Raw genomic sequence first — 21,121 nt, forward strand, 5'->3', positions numbered from 1 at the left:
AACGCCTGCCGGGAAGGTGAGCCTAGACTTGAGTGTTATGGAACTGCAAAGGAACATTATACAACAGATCGAAATAATGAGAACTTTCGTCCAAGCGCTTAGTCGAGAGCAGTCAGCACGAAGTATTGTTGAACCAGATGTTTTTGAAGGAAAATCGCAAAATGCACACTACTGGCTGTGTTTTTTCGAGTACGCCTGTGACAAGAATCTGTGGCACTCCGACGACACAAAGATTTTGCATATGCGCCGCTATTTGGGCGGTATAGCCAGAAAATGGTATGACGTGCAACTCATGGATTATGGAACAACATGTTGGGAACTGTGGAAAAGCAACTTTTTAGGGGCTTTCGAAGGCAACGCAGTAGAAAGATGGGATGCGGCACTGCGGTTCAGTTATACAGGTGGCTCTCTGCTTGAGTACTGTCTTGAGAAGCGTCGCCTGTTGTATTCTGCAGAACCGAAGCTGTCGTCTTCTGCTGTTGTAGCTTTGATAACGCAAGGGTTGTGTATCGAGATCCGTCGTCATGTCCAGCTCAAAGCTCCAAGAACGTTTGATGACCTTCTGAACTTTCTACAGACCTCAGTGCCAAGAATTACATCGAGAAGACAGCCAGATGGTAGAACAGAGCAACTTGATTCCAATCTAGAGTCGTTGCCGTCAACTGAATGTGAACACAGCTTCATAAACAAATCTCTGGGAAGCGTAAATCATGACTGTGAGGATGGTGATGAACCAATTACCGCAGTTCACGGCAACCTACTTCCACATAATCTGTCTACCGTGCATCACAAGCCCCAGAAAAAGAGCTTCAGTGAGACAGTATATTTGGTGTCGTCAAGCTTATTGTACGCCCCCATTAAGGTAGATGGCATTGAAGTGAAGGCTCTCGTTGACAGTGGAGCTTCGGTATCTATTATCAACAAGACTCGAGTGGATGCCAGTCGTCTGCACGCTGGTAGAACATTGCGTGTCCAAGCCTACGATGGGTCAGTGACCATGCATAGCGAATGGGTAACCCTGGCTATTGAATTTCAAGGAAATGCTATTACCAGTGACGTATTGGCCATTCCCAATGTCACCTACGATTTTCTTTTGTCCCGTCCAGACATGAAAAAACTTAAGATGAACCTCTATTGGAATGACAAGGTAATGGCCGAAGACACGATAAGAACAGAAGACCCTGGTGAAGAACCTAGTGTATCAAGGCTAATTATTCACCACGAAGACATCAAGACTAAGTACCCAGAGCTTATATGCATAGGAAGCTACCCTCCAGCAATGAAATCCCATGTCGTTCCTTTCGAGCTCGCAGATAAAACAGTGGTTCGTAGAACCCCCTATAATATGTCCAGAGATAAAAAGGTGTGGCTGAAAAAGGAGTTGCAAGAAATGTTAGACGCAGGTATCATCCGGCCTTCTGTATCCCCATTTGCTTCTCCTATCACTATTCCACCTAAAGAAGACGGGACATTCCGCCTCTGCACAGACTACCGGGCTCTCAATCGTCAAACTGAATTGATACCTTATCCAATGCCGAGAATCGACGACATCATTGACGAAACCGGTGGTTGCCATTGGTTTTCACGAATACATCTCTGCAAGGGCTTTTGGCAGATTCCACTAAGTGAAGAAACGAAGAAGTACACCGCGTTCATAATCCCATTTGACTTGTTTGAGTACAACCGCCTACCATTTGGTTGGAAAAACTCCCCTGCGTGGTTTCAGAAGATTATGACGGACATTCTGAAACCTTACCTGGGCACATTTTGCAATGTGTACATCGACGACATCATCATCTACTCAAAGACAAAGGACGAACACCGTAGTCATCTTTCAAAAGTTCTTCATGCCCTCAGTCTTGCCCAACTCAAAGTCAACTTCAAGAAAAGTGCGTTCTTTCAAGATACCGTAGTATTTCTTGGCAGGGTGTTTGATGGACAGACTAAAAGCACCAAGCAAGAATCGGTAGAGAGAATCTCCAAGCTGGTAAAGCCTTATGATGTGCACTCCCTGCGCGTTTTCCTTGGCCTTGCAGGACACTTCCGGGCGTTTATCAAAGACTACGCACTGAGAACAAGGTGCCTCACACGTTTAACTCAGAAAGACGTGCCTTTTCATTGGGACGAGAAGTGCGAAGCTGTCTATCGTGAGCTTGTAAAACTAATATTGTCGGACCCCATCTTGTGAATACCGGATTTTTCCTTGCCTTTCGTGCTGAACACGGACGCATCACATTATGCTACCGGTGCAGTTCTATACCAGAAGCCATCCAAACAAGCTGATCAAACCAAACACTACGTCGTGGGGTACTACAGCTATACCCTGAAACCCGCCGAAATCAATTACTGCACCACAGAAAAGGAAGCTCTGGCCGTCTTAAAAGCTGTGCAGTACTTTCGTACTTACCTGGAAGGTGCCAAATTCATACTTTTCACGGACCATCAAGCATTGACTCAACTTCTGTGCATGGCCCAGCCAAGAGGCCGCATTGCTAGATGGGTGAACTATCTGCAACAATTTGATTTCGTAATTTCGCACCGTCCTGGCCCACTCCTCACTGACGCTGACGCACTATCAAGATTACTTGTACAGGAATCAAGCAATAATCCAGATACAATCAATCATATTAAGCTATGGGAAGGTACAGAAGAGCTCCAGTTTATCAATGGAAGGTATCACGTACCACCAACTATGATTCCAAGGATTCTTCATCTATACCACGACACCCCTGAATCGGGTGGACATGATGGCTTCTGGCGCACTTATAAGAAATTGCTCATGAGATTCACATGGCCGGGCATGAAAAACGACATCAGCCATTACATCCGCACATGCCACCTCTGCCAGGTGAACAAAGTTAAATTCAAGCAATCGACAGACGTTATGACAAACCCTGAATATTCAAGCATCCCGTTCGAAGTAATTCATTTGGACTTCGCGGAGCTCAAAAAGAAGGGGGAAGGAGTCAAGCGAACGCAAGCTTTCTTGCTCTCCATAGATGAGTGCACACGGACGATTGCGGCTAAAGCTGGCAAAGAAGACGCAAACAGCGTAATAGACCTCCTCAAAGCTGAGTGTTTTAAACACACAAAGACGCTCGTCTGCGACAACGGGCCGGCTTTTCGGAGTGCCAAATTATCAAAGTGGGCCCAGGAGCACGGCATCATGATAAAGTATTCTTCTCCATACCACCCGGCAGCAAACGGCCTAGCGGAACGTGCCATACGAGACATCAAACAGTATCTGAAGATGTATTCAGACTTTGCCGGTGGCTGGAAGTGCTGTCTCGAGGCCGCTGTGAAGCATCACAACAGATCATACACTACGAGTTTAGGCTGCAGCCCTCATTTTGTAACTTCAGGTACAGCGCCCATACTTCCTGCAGATCGTGAGCTAGGTCTCCTAGAGAACCTCGAACTTGCGGAAGTAAGGAAAACTGCCAAAGAACAGGAGATCTACAAGCGCCGCATGAAGCGAAACTTTGATAAAAGGCACAGTAGCGAGATACCGGACATGCAGCCTGGAGACTATGTCCTTGTAAGGAAAGGAGCTGTGCCCTCAAATTCAAAATATTGCGGACCATTTCAAGTTATTAAGACTGCATGCCAGCATGGAATATTGAAGAATGTCTGGTACGCCGGAGCCTCGGGCCAAACGGAGTGCGCCGCTATTGGAAACGTATTCAAGTATTACCCCAGGAGGTGTAATTAAAAGAAATCCGGAAGTGAAGCGGTCTGCGCTGAATGCATGAAAGAAGACGAAGGAAGGTGCTAGGGGAGAAGTGAGAAGGAAGAAGTTGGAATAAAATGGCGGACGACACCCGTCTCACTTAGATGATGTCATTTCTGTTGCCGTTCTAGTTAGGAACGCTACAATAATAATAATAATAAATGTTTAATCATTACCTGATTAACTCATTAATTATGTATTATTAACTAATATTAGTCATAAGACATCAAGACCGTGGTTTCGCAACATTAAAGGGACACTAAAGGTTACTATGAAATCAAGGTAAACTGATAAACTAATGCTCTAGAACGTCTAAGGCGTCAACCGAGCTTCAGTAACCGAGAAATTGGGGTAAATGCATGACACCATTTGAGACCCCCCAGCAACATTCCGGTACTAGCCCGATAACGCAGGCACTCCTCATCAAAATTACCTCACTAGTACTACCTACTCGTATTAAAAGATCATTTCGTTATGTTATAAGACAGAAGAAAATGCTGATTGCCTACTTCTGTTCGATTGTAAGAAAAAATAACACATTGACGTTACCCTTCAGTGCTATGGGTGGTCGAAAGGTTTCGTTTTCGCTCGACTCTGCGCGCTCGACTCTGCACAGCGCGTGGTTTGTAGTTTCAGTTGTTTCGTTATCGCGTCTTGCTGCGCTGGCTCTGCTGGCTCACGAAACTTGCATTTGGAACAAGCAGCGAGAATGTCATGTCCATGTGGTGTAGTGGGATGCGCGAATGTTCCGCGGGTCTTGGCTAAGGACAGTTGCAGCGGCGAAGCCAACGTTGCTTATCACTGTGTGCCAACAAGTGAACCTCGCCGTTCGAAGTGGTTAAGTGCCGTACCTCTGCCACAGCGCGTTGGCAGAGAGCCGAAAAATCGCATAGTGCACTCGCTGCACTTTCGTTCAGAGCATTACGAGTTCAACGCCGACTTACCGAAGTCGTGTGGAGTGCCTTTCAAAGCAATGCTTTCCCGTAGCGCTGTTCCGTCGGTCTTGCCTGCATTCTCCGAAGCGCAAGAACAGTGCGGCATTTGTTTTTCACGAAGGAAAAGCTACAAATGTGCGAATATGTACAGCCATGACATACAGTTGCCGCCGTAGTATTACGCAACGACGCCGGCAGCACGAGCCCTCAGCAGCAGGTCACATTCATCAGTGCTTCAGTCGCTGAATTCGAGCCCAGCATCGCGAGCCAATGTGTCGTCGTCAGTGTCATCCATTGCAACGAGCATCAAAGTTGGCGTCATAAAACAAAGAACCAGCTTATGGTGGCACGCTTTCCCTTCCGCTAGCCACCATAGTTCCGCTTTCGCGCTGCTGTCGGCTCTGTCTTGGCTCTCTTTCTGGCCGCGCGTTTTCGCTTTGCGCAGAAAAGCCATAGCGCCGTCTGCGGGCGCCGTTTTCCTCACCGACGGCGCAACGTCACTATGAGACCATGATGTCACCACTCCTCGATCATAGGGCGGGCGATTTGAACTGCGCTAGAGGTACGCGGACGCTTGAGAACGCATTTTCTCTTACAATAACTCTCTTCTTCGCATGAAAGAAGCGTTTCGAGGTTTCTGGGGTGGTATTTCATCAGTACACGTTGAATTAATATTAACCTTTAGTGTCCCTTTAACACCAAAATGTGGAAATAAATTGAGCGAGCGGGTTTTCCGGCTTCCTGACATTTTCATGTTATCTTCGATATGCAGGCTAAGTTTAAAAATCATTGGTCAAAAGCCCATTTCGTGGTAATGGTAATGAATGCAATCATTACTATAGGCGAGTACCGTTATTATTTATTATTCCTTTTTGCAATCAAGGCTTCTATGAAGGTGCTAGGAAAATTCAATAAGCGCAAGATGCCAACTGAATAGCAGTGAAGCATTGGCAAATGGAATTGTATATGTGGAGCTAAAAAAAATGTTTCGTCCTCTCTCGTTTTACCGCAAAATTATTCTTTCTTAGAGGACCGAAGAAAGAACCGTGGTAAGTGGATTGAATTTTTTTACCTCATTTTATTCACTGTATCATACGAAAGAGGTGAATCAAAACGAAAATACTTCGACTTCGTGCAGATACATAAAAAAAAGATCTGTTATTTACATAATTGTCCTAACCTTGCTAACACTAACACCTGTAGGTGAAACTCCGGTTTGAACACGTTTTGTGGTCATGTCATTCTGAGAAAATCGCCCACTTCATAAACTGCGCCTATCGTTTGTGGCGACAGGTGACATAGCGAAGCGGTACGTCCCGACAGGCCTTTGAAGAGAGCAGACAGGACAGGTCGATGATGTCTCAGACTCAGTTTTACCCGCCACATGCTAGCCGGTGCAGGAGCGTGCCGTGCGCAGTACTAGCACTTGTGACGAGACAAGCTTCTGTTATTTTATTCAGGCGCTGCCAATGCGGCTGCCGCTACACATCCGACAACTACATTTTCCTAAAAATGATACGTTACTCGAACAACCTATGAAACGGTATAGTAGACTGTTGCAAACACGAATGATTCATAAATGCTTTGAGCAGTCTATCTCAAACACGAGTCATTGCGTTTGAGTGTGTTCATTGTGTAAATATGCATGTTGATTTTATGTAACGCAGAAATTAGCCTCCGTTATATCAATACGCAATTGGGATGCTGCATGCTGCATTTCCGCTTCCCTAACGAGAACTGTGTGTGCCCCTGTCTGCCAAGGCGTGGTACCTAAGCTAGCGTTGCAAAATAATAAATAAATAACACTAACTGACACTCAGCGGGAAGCAACATTAGGAGAGAATAGGATATTACCACAACAGACGTCTGTGAACTACGTATAAAGTGTTCGTTTCAATTAAAAATATTACATGCATAAAGCTGAGTGACAAAACACACTTGCACTGCTTGTGTTGTACTACCCGAAGAGGCGAACGCTTTGGGCATTAAAATTAAGCAAGCACATCTAACTAGTCACCAAAGCAATATAGCATTTAAACTAATCACGTAACTGCGCTCAATTACGCTTCAGAAACAGGAGAAGGTGGGCTCAAAGGCTGATTCCTCCAGTTTCAACATCTGCGTATTTTGTGCCACGAAATGCATTAGTGTTGCAGTTAAACTTGTCATTCACTGCTAAGGATAGCACTGGTGCAAAAATAATTGATAGAATGGTGCATTATTTCGCCAGCTCGAAGGCATGTGCCTCAACACAGGTGTTTTGTTTAAATTCGGTTTTGAGGATATGTGCCACGGGGATTGGTTTCTTTGTTCAATTTTTTTTTTTCGTAACTCGCGTTTCTAGGCTAAAGGCTAGAGTTAAGGCTGTTGGCAAATTACGCACTCACATTTTTTGTGCAAATAATAACCACCTCCTCACGTAATGCAGCCATGGGAGGAAAATTTCGCTTAATAAAAGAAGATCTCGTATATCTTTCATATATCTGCGGATGAAAAGTTCATACGGAAATCTATGGGAAGTCAAGCAGTAGCGAAGCGGTCAATTTATTGTTCTGCTCATAGGTGTGACCCGTAGCATTTCCTTTATTTTCATCCTATGAAATGCGTAATGAGTGAGCGAGAAAACTTTATTTCGAATCAGAACGATTCGCGTCCAGCGAGTTAGTGGCCTGAGGCACCCGCCGAGGTTAAGGCCAAGAGTTCTTGCATCTCGGCGGCTTCCTTGGCCCGCTGGACTGCCCAGAGTTGGACTTCCAGGTCCGAGCTGAGCAGCCTCGGCCTGCCATCGCATGCGGAGGCTGTCGATGGCGGCTGCGCTCGCATTGTCCTGTATTAGTCCCTGGCATTCCCGTAACATGTGTTGTAGCGTGGCTCTGGTGCCACACACATTGCATCTATCTGTTGTGTATATTTCTGGATAAATAGCGTGCACTTGAATCGGGCTCTTCTAGGATTTGGTTTGTAGTTGTCGCCAATGGACAGCTTGCGATCTAGTGAGTTGTGGATGGGACGGAGGATAAGTGCATCTTTGCATCTTGTAATGGTTGGTGATGTCCTTGAACCTGGTCAATCTGTCTTCCCTTTCCCACACTTTGGAGGGCTCTGTTGAGGGGTCTACGTTCATCGCACCTCGCAAAGTCAGTCCTCGAGCTACGTTGTGTGCCGCCGCGTTACGGTTGTCCTCTCCCGTTGAGTCGGTGGTGTAGGCTGGTATCCATTGGATTAGGACGCACCTGTCTTTCCTTGTTGGTTTGCTTTTTATGAGTATGTTTAGCGCCTCAACCGAGATCCGGCCGTTCGTGAAGTTGCGTACTGCCGTCTGGGAATCGCCGATTATATAGTATGCGTTGGTTTCTGCTATTGCTAACGCTATAGCCGCTTCCTCCGCCGTTTCAATGCGTGCCGTGTTTATACTCAAGCTTATGCAGCATTGTCTATCGTGGTTATGTACTGCGGCGACAAGGCTACATTTGTGTTTGTAACGTGCAGCGTCTACAAAAACAGCATCCTTGTTCCTTCCGTAGTTCTTCGCCATGTTCTTTGGCCTGCTTTTTCTCCTGCCCTCGTGGTGCACAGGATACATATTCTTGGGTAAGGGGGGTACCATGAGTTTGGCTCTTATTTCCTTGGGTATGTCCCGTTTGTCTCCGTGTTCTGTGTGGTAGCGCATTCCTAATTTATCTAGGATGTGTCTGCCCGCCGTCGTCTTGGAGAGGCGTTCGTATTGCGCTATACGTTGCGCTTCTATTAGCTCCTCTAGCGTGTTGTGCAGTCCCAGCTCTAGGAGCTTTCCCGTGCTCGTGCTTAGCATGAGTCCAATTGCTCGTTTTTTTATCTTCCTAATCAGGCCGTCTAGCTTCTTTATTTCTGCGGCGGCCCATCTGTGGTATGCCGCCACGTAAGTGATCTGACTTACGACGAACGCCTGGATGATTCTAATAACGCTGGCTTCTTTCATTCCCTCCTGCGTATCGGCGATTCTCTTGATCAATGGCATCGTCTGAGAAAGTTTCGCTTCGATTTTGCGAATAGTTTCTCCATTAGTGCCTTTGGCTTCTCTGATCACTCCCAGCGCCCTTATCTTCTCGACTTTGGGTATGGGTTGTCCATCTTGAGTCATGAGTTGTATGTCTTTGTACGTTTGTGTGTTGTAGTTCTTGGGAGGTCTCCTCTTTGACGTTGGTCTGTACAGCAACAACACAGATTCTTCGGCCGAGCATGTTAGACCGGTGCCTTCTAGGTATTCCTCGACTGTTTCAACAGCTTCTTGTAGTCTCGGTTCAATGGATCCATCGCTGCCATCATTTATCCATAGCGTGATGTCGTCTGTGTAGATTGTGTGGTTAAGCTCTTCGATTATTTGTAATTTGCTAGGAAGACCAATCAGAGCCTGGTTAAAGAGCATAGGCGATATAACCGATCCCTGCGGTGTGACTGCACTGCCAATAGGCACTTTCTCGGACCTCAGATCTCCTACCGTGATTTTCACCTCTCTATCCGTTAAGAAGTTTCGCATATAGTTGTACGTCCGTTCGCCCAAGCCAAGGTTGCTGATTTGGTGCAGTATGGTTTGGTGTGCCACACTGTGAAATGCCTTCTTGAGATCTAGCGCCAGGATGGTTCAAGTCGATCTCCCAGGTTCTATTACTTGGTGCTTCAGTTGGAACATGGCGTCTTGTGTAGACAGGTTTCTTCGAAATCCTATCATCGTCTCTGGGAGTAAGTCGTGTAAGCTCTCGCAATTTTATGCACTACACGTGCCACAACTTTGTTGGCATGCCTTTTTTTTTATGTTGATACATTGTACCGCTCACAAGCTATGCCAAAATAGAAATTGCAAGTATGAGAGGTCAACGCGGCAACGTCACAAAGACGAAAGCTATCTACGATGTTGTAGAGCGAAGAAAGGTAATAAAGGTGTAGGCGAAAACTACGATATTTAGCCGCCATTTTATTTTATTCCCTGCTCTAACAATAAGTTATTTACTTTAAGTTATTAATAACTTTACAATATAACTAACTAGGCAATAGACAGGTGAGCTCGGTGGCATCACTTTATTGGTCATTATTCCGTGGATGTTAGTGCCGCATTCCTCATTTGGACTATGCAGGCATCATAAAATTGTCATTGTGGAAGTTCGTCGCTTCGTAGATATCTGCGAGCACTTGTACAGACTCCAACGGCTAGCGACGCAAGTGCATTTGCATTGCTCATGCGAACGCCGTAATATTCTACTGCTTTTTTCGTGTAGCCAAAAAGCACCAGCACCGTAGAAAACTGCGCTAGCTTATAAAGGCTGTCGTGTCGGCTATATATATTTGCCAGTGCTCAGCTGTAAACCCAGCAGCCACTATTTCGGTTGTCAATGTAACATTTCTCTAGCATTTTTTTTTTTGTCTGCAAACGTGATACACGCGGAGAGACTGGGCACCTGCCCCAATATACGTTTGCGCATGCTTTATCAACACCATTCTAACTTGCATTTTCTTGCGCTTCTGCTCAAAATGCGCCTGCGTTTTGTTATTTGAACACATTTCGTCATGTTCCTTATTCCAGCAAAGGTAACCGTGCTGTGCAAATGCGTTAGCTTCTTTAAGGTACTTCACGGCTTTCACGGGGTGCTAATTATGTATGTGTGCTTGTATCAAGCCGTTTTCACGCCAACTTGGTCACTATGTAGTCCGTAGTCGAATGAATGGTTAGAGCCTCGGGCAGCGGTGCTCAGGCAACCGGGTTCGATACCAACCATGGGTCCAACTTGAGTCAGTGAGTATGAGGCAATGTCGCATGTGCCGCTCTTCAACGAACTTCTTTCCCGCCGACTTGGCTCACTGTAGATGCGGGACGGGGTGGCTACCGGCCTTCAATGAAGCTCTTTGACGCCGCCTCGGGGAGCTGGGTATGCGCCACTCGGTCTGTGCAGGTGTTCAAAGAACCTATTTGATGCTAGCTTTGGTAACTAGGTATGTGCCAATGGGAATCTGCCGCTCTTCAATTGCGAAAATTTACTCGATACTGAGCGCAATCGAAGCTCCGTCGCTGGGAATGTGTGTCGCTTTTATAAAGAACGTCTTTCACGCCAACACGTTGTGAGTGAATTGCGCCATGAATACGCTGGGTATGTGCTACTCACTCTTCACTGAACTCCCCGCCAACTTGCGTCGTTGAGCACGTGCCACTTTGTGCGTGGCAAGCGAGGGAACTATTCCCCGCATCCGCAGGCACCGGCGCGCCTCTCCTGTCTTCTCGGAGGCCACGCCCGCAATACTCTCGGCAGCGCCGCTGGATGGCGCGGCACATCCAGAAACTGGCCGAGCTGCCGCATGACGAGTTTCTATAGGCGTTTACGCGCGCCGGTGCGCCATGCATTTCGGAGGCCATGCGCAGGCTTCGCGGCGGCGGCGCTTCACGGCGTAGGCGGTTGTTGGGGGAGTGCGAAAGAGCCCCGCTGAAGTATACATGCCTCATACCTTACTCGTTTTGACGGCGCCATTACATTGTGTCACTATACTGATTGAATGCTAAATGCGTTGACCGTTGACAGTCGTCGTGCGATGGGTTCTGTCGACATTTTTTTTTCTATCTATCGCAGTAGCCTCAGCGCCAACTGGTACTCGATGATGTACAGGGTGAGGGGGCAAGGATTGGACCGTTCACAATTTGAACTCGTAGATAATGTACCGGCAGGACATCAACATCAAAAACAACCATCAATACTATACTCGTGCAAACAAAACCGTACTATATCACATGAAATACCGAGAGTCAAATACTGATTAGAAAAAACCTTATGTAGTAATTATGTTCAGCAGTTTCACAATTCGACAGAAAAAATCACATCACATTAATTGCAAGCATCAAATACTGGATTCAAAAAGTTTAGAGAAGGGAGTAAAATACACAGAGGAAATTCTGAAGGCTTTTCCGGAAACAGGAGCTGTCACCGTTGTGTAAGCTGTTCATAGAAAACGTACTTTTATTTCGAGTATTTATATCTCGACGATGTTCGAATCATGGTACGTGTCTTTGATACTTTTCATGGAGACTGAATTTACGAGCTAAAGGCCGATTTTGCTGTCTTGTTCTGTGTTATAGTACGTCATCGTCATAGCAGGAAACACTGTAATGGTTCAAGGTGGCAATGTTCTCATTAGAAAGGAAACGTTGTTGCCGCAAAAATGGCGGTGTCTTCCACTAATACCCGCTAACGACGTAGGAAATATGTCAGTATCCAAACGAATTACAGAACTCCGCAGATTTGTCTTTGTACCTTTTTTTATTATTTTTATGCCAGTTCTTTAGTTATTTATGCTGGCGCCACGTACCTGTTGTCTTATCGCGTTTCACTACAATAAATTTTTAGTTGCTGCTTGTCCTGTCATACAACGAGACATTCTGCTGTGCTGGCACTATTAATAAAATAAATAAATATTGTTGAAGCTCAGTGAAGGTCAGATTTCATTATAATGTGGTGAATTAGCGATTGACTAGAGCAAGTGATCTCTCATAACTATCATTTTCAGAAGTCTGCAGTCAAGGTAAGTAAACCCACTAAATCCTAAATAGCCGTCACACCTGTGAAGAACGCAAGAACTAGCGCCTTCAAATGGAAGAAACCCAGTCGTGCAGGAATAAACCTATTTGCAGTTCAACCTTCAGAGTTGTTAAAGCAGCTTGCCATCTGATAAGTCGGAATTATTTTTTCATTAGCACAAATGCGCCACAAAATTAGAGTTCTTCTCGCTGCGTAAAATGTCTGGGAACATAATTGTCTTTTGTGGCTTACAGACTGAACGAAAAAAATTAAAATGGTGAAGGCAGAGCTATAGAACAGACGAAGCGCTCTCAGGTGGAAAGCGCACTCAATGAGCTACGTAACTAAATTCCAAGCACAACGTATAAGTGGGAAATGTTAATGCCTTTTTTTCCCAACCTGAAATGGTTATTGTGTGAGTCGATGATTATTGCCGAATCTATGGTCTTGCGACGGCAGATTATTATGAATTCGACAAAAATTGGTAAATAATCCAGCACAATTATTTAAATAATGCCATTGCGACGAACTTGGCAAACTCTCAAAAGCGCACTTTGTCCTTGCTTAGAACAAAATGTAGCATTATAATACCAATTTGTTTGAGGGATTTCGGGAAAATATTTCTTTATATTATCATTTGGACTTTAACTGATAAGGATTGCTCTAGTCGATTTGCAACAATCATATTAAGGACACGTTCGACACTTTAGAAAATAATCTTAAAATGCACACGGTGGTAAATATGATCTACCACATTTTTGTAGGAAGAGCATTTTTTCCAACTTGTATATAAATCGCTTGACGTAACTAATCATATGTGCCGTCTACTGCTATCGCGAGAATTTTTTCCGATAAGCAGTTTGGTGCATTATAGTGAATTTAGTACTTCTTGGTGCAGTCTTTAACTGCCAAAAAATCTTTCTGCAGTCCAGTGAAGTACATCATTACGGTTGGGTGCTTTATCGTATGTGCGCTGGGTTGATACGTTGACACCAGTCATAAGCTAAATTTTTGGTGTATCTCAGCTAAATAAACGGCAGACCAATAACAATATTATTTACCAATGCGGTGCATCCACGTGAGAAATGTCTGATAGGTAAGAAATATAAGCTCTATTATTGTGATCAAAATTTTTGTCGTGGTTAATATTGTACCATTTTGTTACGGTCAGCCAATCAAGCTCACCGCCACTAAATGCAGTCAATGTAGTAAAGTAGACGCACCTTACCTCGAAATATCGACAGAGCTAAAGGTCTCCTGCGAAAGGCAAATGCATATTACCTACCACATGTTGGTCGGATCCGTTCGACCCATTGGTCATCGCAGGGATCGATGCGGTCGGCGTGTACTCCATATTTAAAAGTTAGACGTCCAAGTCGTCCACTTCAAAGAACGCTAAAAAGCTTCGTGAAAACGCACATAAAGTTCTACATGAGTTAGCGAGGACATTTATCAGAACCATCAGCGTCATAGTCGAGAAAACAACAGAAGCTAAAAAAATGCACTCAGGAGAGTAAGTAGCTCATTAGGTTCGCGGCACATACAAGCATGTTAAGTTGTGAGCACAATCTGTTTTGGCGGGAGATAAGCTGTACACGGGTGAATGTCTTAACCTATCGTTCACAAGAGCCACTACCCATTCTTCCGCAGAGCGTTAGAAGACAACACCGAGCGCTGGGCTGGTCGGTAAGCGCACCAATACTTGCCGTGAACAAATGTTAAACAAATAAAAAAGACGACCCTAATATATATATATATATATATATATATATATATATATATATATATATATATATATATATATATATATATATATATATATGTGTGTGTGTGTGTGTGTTTGTGTGTGTGTGTGTGTGTGTGTGTGTGTGTGTGTGTGTAACGGTGACTTTATGAACACTGCAGTCATTTACCATGATCCCTCAGTTTGAACGACACGTCTGATCCAGAAATGTTTGCACGGGTCATGCGGTTTTCCTTTCTTAATTGCATTCATAATTGGCCAGCTGCATTCGCTGACAACACGCTCTACAAACGTCTAGCCGGGGCCTGTTCAGGCGAACTACATTAAGGTACAAGGTCATTTACTGATGGTTTCAAGAGGTCAAGCGCCAGGGTAAACACAAGAAACCCACCCCCCGCCCCCCGCCATCCGCTTTACATTACTAATCTGATAATAACCAAATATATGAAGTTCTCCCTTCTTATGCTCTCCTTCCTTACATTTCTTAATATTCCAGATGCACCAGATTTTAAAGGTAAGCGGGTTTTGGGCGTTGCATTTCTGACGTGTTCTCCTATTGTTAAGCAACTTAATTTTTATCGACTAGACAACAATGCACATTTAAAACCACTATTATTAAGCATAATCGTCCAAAAATTGCGGAAATGCTGATGAGGACACTGGCAATAAAACTGCGCTTCTTAGGCTTTTCAACTCAGCCGGTATGGCAGCATGAATTATAATTACCGGCCTGCAAGGACAGTTACGATAAATTGTAACTCACTGATACTGCACTCATCATATTGCATAACATGGCACAATGGCGCTAAATGCCTTCTTTCTAGCGCAGCCACTAATGTTAGCATTGTGGCGTGCAATCTCGCTGCTTGAGAACGTTTAGTAGTTAATCACAAACACAGCAGAGCTACTTTTTTTTTACCTAAACACACTAAACAATTTTGTACACGAGCGTTTAATATTATGCTATATACTTTTTTTGGTTTCATGAGAATGATGCACTAGTCTTTGCTTACATATGGTGATAAGCTTTATTACGTCCCAAATTAATCTCCGACGTCCTCATTTGCAGACTGAGAAGAAGGAAACTAGAGTTGAACTTCGGGAACCACCTCCTACAGTAAGTTATGTAATTTTTTCTTGAATTGTAAATATGCGAACCTCATAAGGCAAAGAAATTGGAACAGTGGGAAAAACTAGGGAATGGTTTAACAGCTATATTCTCAGTCATGACCTTATGGCAAAAAGTAGCTCTTGTGAATATGCGCATTTTATTAAAAGGTTGCCACTGGAAAATTTTTGTTCTAATGCCAATTATCAGAGAAATTTTCTTCTCAGCAGGCAGAAACTGCACCGTTATAACCAACAAGATTTATTTTGCAAGCTTAAATTCTGTAGGGCAACTATGGAAATATTGAAAAAAAAATCTGCTATTACAATGAGTATCTAGTGAATTTAGAAGTAGACGTTGCTATCGGTAAGGAAGACTGCAAACTTCAGCTTCTTGAATGGATGTAACTTTAATCACAAGCTCCTTCATTACCTATTAAATTTTATCATAAGAGACCACATGCCGGAAAGGTGCCCTATACTTTAATGCAAAAGCAACATATGCCCCATTAAGCGAAACTCCGGCGTTGTAGTCGACAGCTTGAGGGAATAATGGTACCAAAAATGGGTGACGGCAAAGAATAAATACGCATAAAAATACTGAAATTCACGGCAATAAGTGAACTAGTGCCTTTGAAAAGAATACTACGCAAATTCGGTACTGGGCGGGATTCGAACCCAGGCGTCCGGTGTGCAAGCCGCACCCGCTTCACCGATGCCACGGCGGCTCGATTGTTTTGTTCAACTAAATGTGTCCCTATCGCTTGCGTCATTGGGCACGTCACGTCACAGCCATCTGACGGACTAAACGTGCCGCCCAGTGCGTGCGTGATTGAGCACGTGACGGCGCAGCCAATGGGCAGGAGGTGGCGCCACGTCATGAGGATGTAAAATAAGAAAATCAGTAATATCCACCCAAATGCCGCTGAGTGGTCCTTCGAATAATGAACTCCTCGTGGGCAAGCGAGCGTGTTGAAACACTTGGCGCGTTTTCATTTGGCCTTACCGAGGCGCAGTTAAAACTCAGGCGAGCGCTTAAGTGGGAAAGGGAGGCGCAGAAGAAAAAAAGACATTTCACGAAACTGAATATAATGCTTTCGCGTTCCCACACGCACGCAGCCTTAGGGGTCTCTTCCGAATTTTTATTATGACTAGCTAGAAATCTCTGTCTGCCTTATAGAATTTGGGATAATCTAAGTAACGTTGCTTATAGATACTAGGCGCCCGAAACTCACGCAGATGGTATGCTCTGGGCTTCATTGTAACGCTGTACTTTTGTATCCGACCACGACCGTTAGGTCAAAATACCGCCTCTATTATTCTCAAAATATGTATTGCTAAACAAATCATCTGTTGCCATTCGGAAGTGGTAATGTACACGCGCTACTGGATTCAAATAATTCAGATTTTAGCAAGGAATATTTCACCGAAGGACGCGAAGAATGGACCGTACTTGCCAAGTGAAGCCAATAGCGTACGAAAAGGAAACGTTGACTAAAATCCCTGGATAGAGCTTACTGATCCAGAAAGTGGCTTCTAGGGAAAATACAGCTTTCATTGGCAAGACGAGCGATGACGAAGAGAGCGAAGTGGCGCGACCAAGAGCTCGTGACAATGCAGGGTGCCTTGCAGAATACTAAATTGCAATAAAAGGCACTTTGCAATACTGGCGACGAGGGAACGACACCCCGCGAATCAGTTTTCCTTGAAGACGATGCGTCAAGGCAAGATACCTGAACTGGTCATCATGGATAGAGCGCCTGGAGTTTTGCTATGAAGCCAACAACAATGTCGAATCTTCCAAGAAGCGAGCAGTTCTCCTGACGCAGTGCGGTAAGCAGACCTACGAGACGCTGAGGGCCCTGGATGCCCTACGGGAACCTCCTGAGGTGAATTTAATAGACGTCATCAAGTTACTAAGCCAGAACTTTGTACCCCGATCTTCCGGATTACATGAACGATATCACTTTCAGAAACAAGAGCACCTCGCTAGTGAATCCGCCAAAAACTATGTGACTGCTCTGCGGAATTTGACGTTGGAGTACAAGATTAGCAACGTAGGCTCCGCGACGGTGGGCACTGACACACCGGGCGGAAGTGCGGAAGTCCCGACTCAAGCAGGGAGTACAAGGCTTCGTTAGACGTTATGCTACAAGACAGATTGATATGTTCGGTCCACGGTTCTCACCTTGACCAGTTGCTAGCTGAGGACAAGCTAATGATAAAGAAAGCGTACGAGTTCATTTTCACTGCTCAATCAGCAAGAGATGAGCAGACACACTTTCAAAGCAGTCAGCAACAGGCCGAGAATTCCGATGTACATTGTGAGAACGTTCGCGAGCGCTTTACAAGCATGGCACCTCAGTGATCCCGATGCTTAGCAGATCATAAGGCCAACCAATGTTTTTTCAAGAATGCTGCGTGTAATTTTGCGCAAAAGGGATCACATCGCGAAACCTTGCTTCTCGAAAAGGGCTAAACCATGGAAGTACCAAGGAAGCTATTGTTTAGAGAAGGAGGGTGCGTAGAGGATCAGGAAGACAGCCACCTTACTGTTTTTCACTCGGGACTAGAGACGTCAACCACAGCTAGGTTCGTCGTGACAGTACGACTGTCTAGCCGACCACTGAAGATGGAAATAAACTTGGGAGGAGCGTTTTCTATATTAAGTGGAGCGACGTTGGCATGCCTCTGGCTTGACGGTACCCCAGCGTTAAGAGAGCGCAAGCGCGCTCTAAGGGTATAGTCGGGAGAATGTTTCGAAAGCCTAGACTCCTTCCTTATCAATGTTTCTTTCAACAGATGAAAGGGACAGCTACCATTGCTAGCGGCTGGAAAAGTTGGATCCAGATTGTTAGGAAAAAACTGGTTAATAAATCTGGTAATTACGCGGCATGCACTGAACAACATCACACGCACCACAATGGACGCTGCATTAGCCAAGTTCACTGCGGTGTTCAATGAAGCTTTCATTAGACATTCAGGGCGATCTCTACGAATTGACCTTGCTGAAGACGCGATACCCAAGTTTTTGAAGTACCGTCAAGTGCGTTTGCATTGCGAGATGCCGTATGTCCAGAACTCGACAAACTCCAGGCTCAAGGCATAATTGAACCAACTTCCGCCTGTGATTCGGCGATGCCAGTGGTTGCTGTGAGGAAGAAGAGTGGATCCTCGTGATTGTGCGGGGACTACAGGAGCTCAAAAAAGCAAGCATCAAGCCAACAGCGTATCCTCTGCGAACGACAGCGGAGTTGCTTGCAACTCTTCGAGGAGGACAGATCTTTTCAAAGGTTGACTTGACACAGGCTTATCAACAGCTGCACGTCGACAAGCACACTTCAGTTAAAGGCTTCTATGCAGTGAACCATCTACCATTCGGCGCTTCGAGCTCACCATCCATACTCCTACGCTTCATTGATACCTTGATCGCTGGACTGCCCGGTGTTCGCACCTATTTAGACGACATCCTCATCACGGGAGCATCGAATGAAGAGCAGCTAGATCGACTGGAACCACTTTTGCAGCGTTTGCAACAAAGAGGTCACAAAGCAAACAAGGAAAATGCATATTAGAGGTACGCAGAGTGCAGTTCCTGGGCTAAAAAGTGAGCACGGAGGCAGTTGAGCCCACTTCTCAAAAGGCTGAAGCAATAACAAGTGCGGTAAAACCAACAAACAACTAGGAGCTACAGTCATCCTTAGGAATGGTAAGTTTTTACAGCCAGTTCCTCCAAGACAAAACGTCCATCGCCGGGCCTCTTCATCATCTATTGGATAAAGAAGCTAAGTGGAGATGGAAAGCTCCGAACAAAGCTACTTTCAGCAAACTTAAGGACACACTATGTGAGTGTACGGATCTTGCGTAATTCGATGACTCTCGTCCACTGATGTTGAGTTGAGATGCTTCGCTTTCTGGGTTAGAGGAAGTTCTTGCGTAATTGGACGGAAACATTGTAGGAACATCGCATACAATAAAAAACACACGGCACATTACAAATTTGTACATGAAAGGGGAAGCAATTCGGCGATTTAGAAGAAACATCAGCAATGAACATATGATGATTCTTTGTAAACACAACATGGTGGCGAAGGGCAATCCAATTTGTCGCTGTTCGAGGGAAAACTGAAGGAGAGAAGGTGGTGTTGTGTGCGTGGTTTTAAAACTTGGAGCGGCGGACCGGTGCGGTTTATGATACTGACACGTGTACTGGTTGGTCTTTATCAGGTGATACGTTTCACCACCTAACAAATGTTATCGCACAGCGCAGGACGCACCTGCATGTATCGGATGTTTCTGGAATGTTATCGATGCTTCCATCCGCTGTCTGTATGTGCGACGATGTATGCGCGGCGCGAATACTGTAGAACTTTGCGGAAGACACGTGGGTCCCAGCGATTACTCTGGAACGTTCGACGACTGATGTAGGAAAGACCTGACGCGCTTGACCCACTTATAAGATTTTCCACGATCGCCGAGTGTGTTCGCCGCTATCGTTGTTCTTTGAGTGTAGCCTGATTTTGAGTGCACAAGTTCGCCCAATAAAATGTTAGGTTAGTTAATCCCAGTTTTGCTGCCTTCTTCACCGTCACTACTACGTGACAATATGCTTGCGGGTGGGGTGATGTACGGCGTACAATTAAGCGAACTGTAGAAATACTTATGAAAAAGACCACTGCTGGCTATCTTTCGGCGCTGAGAGAGTGACTAACTCCATTCTATCTCCTTCTGTAATGTTGCACGTTAGTACGAAGGTAAGCGCTGCAATTTCTACCATGCTTTTGTGCGAGGTCACGGGTAAATACACCTGTCCAAAAGGTGTTATGGCGATGGCCAGGGAGCTCCAGAGGGAATTGTGCACATGTGACGCGATGCAAAGGTACAAACGAGTTTCTCGCGCTACTTTTCCTCTCTGCCATGCTCCTGCCACATTATATGCATGCTCTGAACCTTTGGACGACGCGACGTGCAAGACGGTGACCGCTGCAGCAGCATCAACAGTAGAAAAGTGGAAGGGGCAGCGAAAACTTTCGTTTAAAAAAACATTAATGACACGTATGCAAAAATTATAGAATGAAAATCATCTATGGCATGACTGATTGCCTCCGATTGGCTAAGTAACTATTTGTCACCGCCCTGTTTCAAAGAGGATCCCAATAAATCGTCATCGTCACTATATGGTGGACCCGGTATTGGTGGGTTCGAAATGACAGACCTATTTAGTCTACCTGGAGGACCTTGTCGTCTTTGCCTGAAACTTCAACAATCAGCTTCGGTGGCTTGGGACTGTAATCGAGTCCATCAACTCATCTTGGCCGCCTTAGGGACGCTTCTATTGCGAATTGCTCTTATTATACTAGACCACGTTATAAGCAAGTCTGGAGTCCATTGTCTTCCGCATGAAGTTTGCGCAGTCCGCCAATAAAAAGGCGGTACGCATTTTCCTTGGCGTGTGTGCGTATTACCGGCGCTTCGTCAATGACATATTTCACGTATCATTAAGCCACTGACTCATTTCAAGAAATTGCACATCGAGTTTAAGTAAGAAACGCCGCTGGTAGACGCATTCCATGAGCTGAAATGAAGTGTACGGCAAGCATAATCATTGGCACATTTCGACAAAGACGCCGCTACCGAATTCCTACATTGGCGCAAATCGTACATGCCTCAGCGGCATTATAGACGAAAAAGAAACAGAGTTGAAAGAGTCATCGCCTACGCCAGCCGTTCTCTATCGAAAGCAGAAACTAATTATTCTACTGCCTAAATGGAGTGCCTTGTTATAATGTGCAATACGCGAAAATCTGGGCCTTGCGTATAGTATCGGTCGTTCAAAGTCGTAAGCAAAAACCACACCTTTTGCTGACTGTGGAACTTGAAGGCGCTTTCAGGCGGCCTCGCACGGAGGAGCACGACAATCCAGGAGCTCAGCATCAAGGTATTCTACGAGTCTTAAAGGACGCACCCTGATTCTGATTGCCTGTGCCTCGGCCGTATTGAGCCACTGCCGCAAGATGATCAAGTCCTTCTCGGAACACTAAGCGCAGATGACTTCGCCAGACAGCACCGA

General features: G+C 45.2%; 1 protein-coding gene across 3 annotated transcripts in view; it reads left to right on the forward strand.

The window, feature by feature from the left end:
* LOC135909530 (uncharacterized) overlaps positions 1 to 21,121 on the forward strand; it is an 85,190-nt gene that overhangs the window by 49,409 nt on the left and 14,660 nt on the right. For 2 of the 3 annotated variants that reach the window (XM_065441510.1, XM_065441513.1), the window contains 5 exons: positions 5,694 to 5,714; positions 12,190 to 12,204; positions 13,851 to 13,886; positions 14,441 to 14,458; positions 15,014 to 15,061. In XM_065441510.1, the coding sequence (XP_065297582.1) occupies positions 5,694 to 5,714; positions 12,190 to 12,204; positions 13,851 to 13,886; positions 14,441 to 14,458; positions 15,014 to 15,061 (138 nt within the window). The remainder of the gene's footprint in view (positions 1 to 5,693; positions 5,715 to 12,189; positions 12,205 to 13,850; positions 13,887 to 14,440; positions 14,459 to 15,013; positions 15,062 to 21,121) is intronic. The other variant, XM_065441514.1, reaches the window with a different exon arrangement.

The sequence above is a fragment of the Dermacentor albipictus genome, chromosome 5, assembly GCF_038994185.2.
Source record: "Dermacentor albipictus isolate Rhodes 1998 colony chromosome 5, USDA_Dalb.pri_finalv2, whole genome shotgun sequence".
Classification (NCBI taxonomy): domain Eukaryota; kingdom Metazoa; phylum Arthropoda; class Arachnida; order Ixodida; family Ixodidae; genus Dermacentor; species Dermacentor albipictus.